Source organism: Pseudochaenichthys georgianus, chromosome 24 (assembly GCF_902827115.2).
Source record: "Pseudochaenichthys georgianus chromosome 24, fPseGeo1.2, whole genome shotgun sequence".
Lineage (NCBI taxonomy): Eukaryota > Metazoa > Chordata > Actinopteri > Perciformes > Channichthyidae > Pseudochaenichthys > Pseudochaenichthys georgianus.
This window is the reverse complement of record NC_047526.1, coordinates 4,523,456-4,533,187: the sequence shown is the minus strand read 5'-3', so window position 1 is coordinate 4,533,187 and position 9,732 is coordinate 4,523,456. Positions and strand designations below refer to the sequence as shown.

General features: G+C 45.7%; 1 protein-coding gene across 1 annotated transcript in view; it reads left to right on the top strand.

Annotated features, from left to right (window-relative positions):
- The window catches only part of ankrd6b (ankyrin repeat domain 6b), a 47,497-nt gene that overhangs the window by 32,464 nt on the left and 5,301 nt on the right, over positions 1 to 9,732 (top strand). Inside the window, exons 4-11 of the mRNA XM_071202027.1 lie at positions 109 to 204; positions 364 to 418; positions 785 to 888; positions 3,750 to 3,827; positions 4,098 to 4,202; positions 7,049 to 7,156; positions 7,377 to 7,547; positions 8,559 to 8,711. Of these exons, the coding sequence (XP_071058128.1) occupies positions 109 to 204; positions 364 to 418; positions 785 to 888; positions 3,750 to 3,827; positions 4,098 to 4,202; positions 7,049 to 7,156; positions 7,377 to 7,547; positions 8,559 to 8,711 (870 nt within the window). The remainder of the gene's footprint in view (positions 1 to 108; positions 205 to 363; positions 419 to 784; positions 889 to 3,749; positions 3,828 to 4,097; positions 4,203 to 7,048; positions 7,157 to 7,376; positions 7,548 to 8,558; positions 8,712 to 9,732) is intronic.

Here is a 9,732-nt window from a genome sequence, read left to right as displayed (position 1 = left end):
TCCAAATAAATGTTTTTGCGTTATGCTATGACACATCTTTGATATATTAGAATACTTCCATTTTTTTGTATGTATTTCTTGCTGATGGCTGAATGTGTTCTCCAGCAGGGGGACACGTGTCTGCATGTGGCCGCTCGCTACAACCACGTGGCCGTGACCCGCATCCTGCTGGGAGCCTTCTGCTCCGTGTCCGAGAGCAACCAGGTGAGACTGACACATCTCTCAGCAGCAGCAGCTAGACACAGCTGCTACTACTTCCTGTAAGGGGAAGGGTCATTGTACAGGACAGACACTTGTTTAAAGTATCACATAAGGCTTGTAAAAGTGTTATTTTAGAATGAGTATTCATGACTGTGAAATCAGATGAACACACATAAGAGAGAAGAGGGCATTCCCACACACTGTGCTTTACAGTGTTGTGGGAATGCCCCTCTTGAATTTATTTTAATTAATTTGTGTCCAGAATTTCATTTGTTAATGTGACACATTAAAATCACATCTGTAAAGTTTTATTTAGATCTAGTACTGTGTCATCCTGAAATGTGTTTTTGTTTTGGATATGGGGGTTCACTCTTGCACGACGTGAGTAGGCTGACATTAGGAGGACATGCCCTGTAGTTGTTTAGCTTTGCACTGTCCCGTTCATGTTGGAGTTCATCATCTGTCAAGCCCCTCTGAATGTGTTTTGTGATATAAATACACTTTGGATTATTGAAATGATTGGATATTATTGAGTTTGCATTGATATTCGACACCCGGCTGTGTCTTCGTTCTCGTTGTGCAGGCTGCGACACCCCACCTGTGCACGTCGGCTGCTGCCCACTGAATCATAAGAAGTCTGTGCGCCTACTGCTGGAGGGGGGGGCAGACAGCCACATCTGCAACAATGTGAGTGCCTGCAGCCTCTCTGCATCATTACTGCTCCCAACAAGATGAACTCACTGTGCCTTCACTCATCTGCCAGTCAGTACACTTTGTTGTTGTTCCAGCACTCTGCCATCTGTTTCCAGCAGCCGGCACGAGGCCACGGCACATCCAAAGAAGCTGGAGTTAGCTGCTGGAAATGCAGCTCCTCTATTAAAAAAACCACATCATTTCAAATGTGTTCATACGCTGTATACACATTACTCTTATGATTGCAGACATATTTAAAATTGGCTTTTATTAGCCCCGCCCCCCAGGAAGTCGGCCATTTTGAAAAATGTGCGTTTTCATGCATTTTAAGCACATTCTTGCAAACTCCTCCTAGGGGAATGATGGGAACAATTCCAATCCAGGACAAGTTCAGCCCCTATCCAATATGATGCTAAATTGAGAAGAACATCTTTGATAGCTCAATCGTGGAGGTCTTAAGCTAACAGCGAATACACCATTTTTGATGATTTACATGTCGCAAATTACTCCAAACTACTCGGATATAGTTATTCCAATATTCATGAAACGCTGTATACATATTGCTATTATGATTGCACACATATTTCAAATTGCCTTCCATTAGCCCCGCCCCCCAGAAAGTCGGCCATTTTCAAAAATGTGCGTTTTTCATGCATTTTAAGCACACACACACACACACACACACACACACACACACACACACACACACACACACACCTACTGTTAGTCCAACAACGCCCTTTGCTGGCGGCATATTCATTACAACAGACACCTATACACTCCACAACACACACCTGCTCACTGTACAACAACACACACATATAAAGCATATAATAAATATCAGGCCTTGTATATTTTATTATGTGAAGCATGACAAATATCTACTGTTTATTTGTTGATATCTCCTGAAGCCTACAAATAAAGTGTGAAATGTAGGCTGCCTGTTACATATACTATTGAGCGATATATATTATACACACTGTTCTGCTTTCTGCACTGACCTCAGCAGCTGTTCTCACTGTAAACATCGCCTCACAATGAAAGCAGTTGTATTGAAGAATAGCCGAACATCCAGGGGACAGAAAGTCTGATGCACATTTGATCATCTTGAATAACTTATAATCACAACGGGAACAGTTTGCAGAGCTGTGCTTCGTTGACAGAAGTCCAGCCATGCGTCACGCCTCTTTTAAACATCACTGTTGGCTGAAATCGACTCAGGAGAATACTTCAGTGTACCCTCGGTTATAGCTCCTCCAGAGAGACTCCTCTCTCCTCTACATCTTTGTACCCTCGGTTATAGCTCCTCCAGAGACACTCCTCTCTCCTCTACATCTTTGTACCCTCGGTTATAGCTCCTCCAGAGAGACTCCTCTCTCCTCTCTCCTCTACATCTTTGTACCCTCGGTTATAGCTCCCCCAGAGAGACTCCTCTCTCCTCTCTCTTCTCCTCTACATCTTTGTACCCTCGGTTATAGCTCCTCCAGAGAGACTCCTCTCTCCTCTCCTCTACATCTTTGTACCCTCGGTTATAGCTCCTCCAGAGACACTCCTCTCTCCTCTACATCTTTGTACCCTCGGTTATAGCTCCTCCAGAGAGACTCCTCTCTCCTCTGCATCTTTGGACCCTCGGTTATAGCTCCTCCAGAGAGACTCCTCTCTCCTCTCTCCTCTACATCTTTGTACCCTCGGTTATAGCTCCTCCAGAGAGACTCCTCTCTCCTCTGCATCTTTGGACCCTCGGTTATAGCTCCTCCAGAGAGACTCCTCTCTCCTCTCTCCTCTGCATCTTTGTACCCTCGGTTATAGCTCCTCCAGAGAGACTCCTCTCTCCTCTCTCCTCTACATCTTTGGACCCTCGGTCATAGCTCCTCCAGAGAGACTCCTCTCTCCTCTAAATCAGTGTATCCTCGGTTACGGCTCCTCCAGACAGCCTCCTCGATAATCAATCCTCGATGAGCCTTTAGAGAAATTTGTTTTCCTTCGAGACGGCGCGCCGACATCCGTTTCCGGGTTGCTGTCGGATGACCGAGGAGTTGAAAATTATAGAAATGAGAAACGGCTCATATCGAAGGACTCGCGCGCGTCTGCTTGACGCTGGGACGACCGGCTGCCCTCCCCGACAGGCGCACGGACGCGAGGACCCGCTCATCACTGCGCGCACTTCTGTGACCGCAGTTTTAATTATAATTGATTTAACAATAGGATAAAAAACGAAACATGGACTTGCATGAATTCAATTTGTACCATTCTTTTATTTTCGCCCTAGAAATGGGTGTGTATTTATATATGTACATACAGTATATACAGTATGTGTACCTGTGTATACATTTTTTTTTTTTTGTGTGTGTGTGTGGCCTAGCATTACTATACTTGTGGGGACCTAAGTCTGTTTACACAGTCACGTGTGGGGACTCACCTCCCATAAGGGGAATCATTAATTTTAGGGTGAAGACTTGGTTAGGGTTAGGGTAAGGTTAAGGGTTAGGTTAACCCTAACCCTTACGGGTTAGGGTTAGGCATGTGTTGGTTAAGCTTAGGATAAGTCTCCAGGAAATGCATGTAAGTCAATGTAATGTCCCCGAAGTGATGTATACGTGTGGGTGTGTGTGTGTGGGTGTGTGTGTGTGTGTGTGCTTTGTGTTGTGTGGTGTGTGTGTGTGTGTGTGTGTGCTGTGTGTGTGTGGTGTGTGTGTGTGTGTGTGTGTGTGTGTGTGTGTGGTGTGTGTGTGTGTGTGTGTGTGTGTGTGTGTGTGTTGTGTGTGTGATGTGTGTGCTGTGTGTGTGGTGTGTGTGGTGTGTGGTGTGTGTGTGTGTGTGTGTGTGTGTGTGTGTGTGTGTGTGTGCGTGCGCAGGCAGGACACACAGCTTTGGAGCAGGCCAGAGAGCACAACAACCCAGAGGTGGCTCTCCTGCTGACCAAAGCTCCAAAGGTAATCTCTTCATCTGTCCACTTTAACTTGAAGAAATCCGAATGAGTTCAACTCGTGCTACTCTTTCAGTTCATAGTGAAATCCATGGAAACTAAACTCATACTTAAAGATGCATTTCACTTCACACTGATGGCCTTTTAAATTTGATATACGTTCGTTTAAAAGTCTCTTTATTCATGTACTGTCTTGTACTCATTTGCGTCCTTACTTAATTAACAAATTAACAAGCAAGCAAGATGATCCCAATAATTTTTCCGTGTGTGTGTTCAGGTGCAGAGTTTTGTGCGTGGCCGTAGTGTGAGGAAGAGGAGAGACAAGCTGAAGGAGGAGGGCCGAGCGCAGTCTGTGCCCAGAGACCAGATGCTGCCCTGCAAGGTGAGCACTGCTGCACCGTGTCAGTTCACCCTGCTGTCGTCAGCACGTCACCACGTTGCATTCACACCCTTCTACGCTGTGAACAATGTCTCAGAATACTGGTGCCATGAATAACTGCAGTGAATATACAAAGAATAGAAACTCAAAATGTATTCCTAAATGTTGTTGATTTGATGGTGTGTACTTTCTGATGGATGGACATCATCTCGGCCAGGGGTGGCCAACCCGCGGCTCTCGAGCCGCATGCGGCTCTTTGCCTAGTTTCATGCGGCTCTTCAGTTCATATCAAATTGTATATGTGTGAGTTTGGGGGAGAGACACTGACTCCTGACTAGTGTTGCACGGTGTACCGATACTTGGAAGGTACCGCGATACCCTGCCGTTAAAAACGTTACAATTCCTCCGTTTCATTAGTATCGGTACTTTAAGAATGACGAGGAAAAGTACTCCAGTGAGAAAGCTCCGTTTTAATAAGAGCCGTGTGTGTTGCTCTGCTTCCACTCCCTGCACTGCAGCCGTGCCTGAAGTCCCTCCCCTCTCAAGCACGCTCTAAGTCCTCCCCTCTCTCGTGCACGCGGCCACGCTCTAGCTGCCAGAGCATGTGAGAAAGCGAGAAGCATGGCTGCAAGTGGGAGTGCAACTGCCGCTGCGCCTCGGCTTGTTGACAAAAAAGACGCCAGAAGCGACATTTGGATGTATTTGAGCTATATCTCTGACAGTGAGGGCAAGCCTACGGACACCACGAGGCCTGTCTGTCAGACATGTATTAATTTTATTTAATACGAATTCTTGTCATTTATTTTATTTATTGTTCTCATTGTTTAAAAGTTTGTGTTATGGTTCTGGTTCTGGTGTGAAATAAAGCACAATAATTACATTTAAGACTGTTTCCCTTTTTTTAAGAAAAGTATCGAAAAATAATCGGAATCGCAATTCTTGACTTGGTATCGAAACCAAAATGTTGGTATCGTGACAACACTAGCTACTCCTGACAGTTAAACCTGATATTCAGTAGGTCTGAATGCTGATCATTCTGACGTAATTTGGCCGGTCAAAGTTGTTTGGGCTCGGATAAAATCGCTCCGTTACTTTCGTCCCGTGTTACTTTCGTCCCGTGTTACTTTCGTCCCGTGTTACTTTCGTCCCGGCTCTCCCTACGTGTGTATGTGTGGTGTCAGGTGTCAGTATGAGAGGATGACAGCGCGTCTAATTTTGATGTGGCCCAAGAGCCAATCACAATAATACCTGCGATTCAGTGAACCAATCACCTTTTGAGGGGGGGGAAACCTATCGTTAATTAAACACTATCCAGTGTTTCCCCTACCATTGTCTTGGAGGGGCGCTGCGCCCCGCCAACGGAGCCCCGCGCCCCGCCAACGGAGCTCCGCGCCCCGCCAACGGAGCTCCCCTGAAATTCAAGGTGTTTAAAAAAATATATATAATTTTTTTTTATAGCACCAAATTGCAAATAACGCTTTCATTTGAAGTTTAGTGTTTTTGACCCTAAGAAACACTGATGCATTAATCAATAACAATAATCCACAGCTCCTCTCTCTGCTCCAGAGGATTTAAAAAATATATCCCAATGCCACACAAATGCATCAGTGACGTTGAAATCTTGTCTCCAGAAAACAAAAAAGTGAAACAAGCGGCATCAGTGACTGTGTGTTTGATGTGGCTCTTAAGGCCCTGACACACCAAGCAGTCACCAGAGGACTAGCCGACGCTGAAGTCGGCTGTTGCCTGGCCGTGTTCTCCTGCGTTTTGGCCATGTGTCGCACGGGAACACACCGCACCGACTTCAGTGCGTGAGTGGCAATAACTCTCCTTACCAGCAGGCGGCGGTAGTGTGTATTCGTCATTCAAAAGAGGCAACAACCGGAAGACAGAGAAGAAGAAGAGTATCTTTTCTCCGTAATATCATACAGAGCTGGCCTCTCCTGGATCAAGGTGATGAGCAGGTCTTCGTTTGCATCATTCCAGATCGCCATGATGAGATGAAAATGAATAGCAGTCTGTGTGTGCCTTCTTAAATCGTTTGTTTACGTCCCTCATTTCCGCTTCGCTTCTCATGCACTGATTCGCTAGCTGAACAGCCAATCAGAGTGATTATTTGGTCCGACTGCCAGACCCGATGCATGGCCGATTCAACATGTTGAATCGGCCATGCATCGGGTCTGGCAGTCCAAATAAGGCGTGTCACGGTGCGGGACACACCAACCTGACTACGGCGCCGCGAATGCCCGACAGCCTCTGACGGCCTCTGACTCCCAAAATCGGGTTGGTGTGTCAGGGCCTTTAACCTCTGACTGGTTGGCCACCCCTGGGCGAACCCATTCATTTCATATGGAGGTCATACCATACTGTTGGTGTAATAAGGCCTCGCAGCAATCAGATGTAAAACTCAATATTTATGATGAAAGTAGTAAATCAGTCACATCTGAGCGAACAGGAGGGTTACATAGCTGACATAAGTTAAAAAGTCAAAGGTGAACATTTGAAGAACTATCCTAAAACCCTTCAGAGTGGCAGCGCCTTTGATCTCATTCCACCCGGTCTGACTACATGTCATTCCCTCAGACGTTCCCATGTTATCTGTGGCTTTCTGGAAGCAGGTACATCAAGCGTCACGGGTTGAAACGTGGGTGAGGCTGCCTACAGTTTGTTATGGGTCTGTAGTTAAACACATTCAAAGAGCAAGTAGTCATGTTTCAAAAAGTGTTCATGATTTTCGATGGTTTGAATGGTGGACACATTTAGAGCGTCACGATAACCTAAAGGGTTGCCTTAGTTCCTGCTCTCGCTTGACTTTTTGTCTCACCTTTATTGTCCCCGTGTTCCCTCAGGACAGTGTGTCTCCTGCAGATGGCTCCCAGAGCAGTGAGCGAGGAGCGGTCTGCAAACTCACCGAGTCCAACACCAGGGGGGGGAAGAGCAGGAAGCAGAAAGACAAGGTATGTCCCTGAACGTGAAACCCTCCCATTCACACTGATGTTTCCAATCAAAGCCCTGGATAATAGACGACGATGACTATCCGTCCTCCTCCCAGAACAATGGTTGGATTGTGTTGCATGGTCGGAGGAGCTTGGGACTCAAGATGTTCACTGCCGTATCTACGCTGTAGCTACTGTGCATCTTCAAAGTGACTAACCTCAGGTGCCTGTGGTGTTTCAGCCATCTTTGTCCGAGCCCCTCCGCCGCAAAGAGACCAAGCCCGGCGAAGCTCTCACCAAGAGGAAATGCAAACAGCGAGGAGCCCCCCTGCATGGGTCCGTCCCTCCACATAACTACAAAGCCTATCAGCTGTACACACTGTACCGCGGCAAGGACGGCAAGATCATGCAGGTGAGAGCAGAAGCTGCTCAGTCAGAGCCAGGACCATTGTTCAAACTGTAGCTTCACCTCGTGTTGGGGAGTACTGTCCCTGAAGATAGACCAGGTGTGTCGAACTCAAGGCCCGCGGGCCGGACTTCATTGTATGTGGCCCGCAAGAGCTTGCAAAGAATATAAAACGTTTATTATACGGTTGAATTCCGCTTTACAGAAGCACATTGTCCATAAACTACATGTCCCACAATGCATCTCATTTTGTGACATGCGCACTGACTTGCAATTATTTGCCCTAAACTTCTGCTTTCAGACGTAGTTAATGAGGAAGTTTTACCCTATCCCATAATAATCCAATGCAAAGGCAATAATCTAATCTAATACATTCTTTTTTTATATATATTATATAATATGTATTTAGTCTTAACGTTTTGCATTGGCTTTTAATACTAGTTGAACATAACATTTTGATATCTGTATGTGTTTTTTTTCATATGTTTGTAGTTATCTTGTTTTTAATTATTGTTTTATTATTTGACTTATTGTGTTATTTGACATTGGTTCCCTGTACAGCACTTTGGTCACCTCGGGTGTTTTAAATGGGCTATATAAAGAAATAAAGATTGACATTGAAAGTTACGACCGGCCCATTGAGTGCAGCCATAATGCTGATGTGGCCCGCCATGAAGTTGAGTTTGACCCCCCCTTGTGTGTGACTGAGCAGAAGCTTGCAGCGTTCTTAACTCTGGTGTCCCCGAGCATGTAGGAATACTCTGTTCCAAGTCCTGCGATCAGAAGGTCAAAGCACAAACAAGTACTCATTATGCAGATTGGCCAATTTCATAATTACAATTATTGATGCTTTATTGTGTGATGCTAATTAACGCAACTTATTCTAATTGCCTAACATATGCAAGTAGGCATCCGGCAGCTTCTATGTGCTTGGGAGGGACCCAGACTATACATTTCTAACATGTTTTGGGTGTGTGCTCTGTGTGTGTTGTGTTGATGTTTGCTGTGTGTGTGCAGGCTCCTCTGAATGGCTGCCGCTGTGAGCCTCTCATCAGTAAACTGGAGAACCAGCTGGAGGCCACGAAGGAGGAGATGAAGACTGAGATCCACACTGTGCAGGACCTGATGAACAGCAAGATGGGCCAGCTAGACCGCAAGAACAAACACCAGGTAGCACACACAGGCCGACACACGCATGCTGACACACACATGCCGACACACACAGGCTGACACACACAGGCCGACACACGCAGGCCGACACACGCATGCTTACACACGCAGGCCGACACACACATGCCAACACACACATGCTAACACACACATGCTAACACCAGGGTGTCCGCGGGGTCTTAAAAAGTATTAAAAGTTGATAAATCAATTTAGCGAAAATTAAGGCTATTAAAAAGTATTAAACGGCAGTTTATCTGCTGGTGGACTACCTGAGAGCTATACAGCAGGAGAACACGCCGTCCACCGCGGAGAATAAACAGAAGGGCAACCATGCTCCGGGGTCTTCTTCGCTGCTTTTGGTGTATTTTGTGGCGGCAGCAGCGCCACCTACAGGCCTGGCATATGTACTACAGCGTTTCCAGCATTTCCAGCGGTCTAGTGTGAACGGACACGTTAATGAATCGAATGCGTGTGAACGGAAGACTTTTTTGCGTATGCGTTTTACTGTATGCATCCTCGTGGGGCCGGGGTCTAAGCCCAGGGCTGCCCCTTGCCAACTTGGGGCCCCAAGCGACATTGTGAGATGAGAATAATAATCATAATCAATTCAATAATATAAATACTATATTGTTTTATTATAATATAGTCGAGACAAAACATGCTTATGACATGCTCAAAAATTGATATTTCTTAAATCTGTATTCTAGTTCCCTCTGTCAGCAATGTGTCAACAACTACACACACATTCCTATCAGTATTTCTCTGTGTTGTGGTTGACATGATGATGACTGCAGGAGTTAAGGGGAGAGGCTGAGCATCACCATGACATGTGCAAATTGACATAAAAAAGAATAAAAGGGGAAAAAATGCTCCATGTTTTTTAGGCTGTAAACTTTAACTGTTATGTAAGCCAACTAGACAGACCGTTTATCTTCCTCCTGTACATTAGCAGATAAAAGGCATAACATACTTGAATGCATGGTAAATAAAGAATGCTGGAAATAACTGCATCTCCATTAGC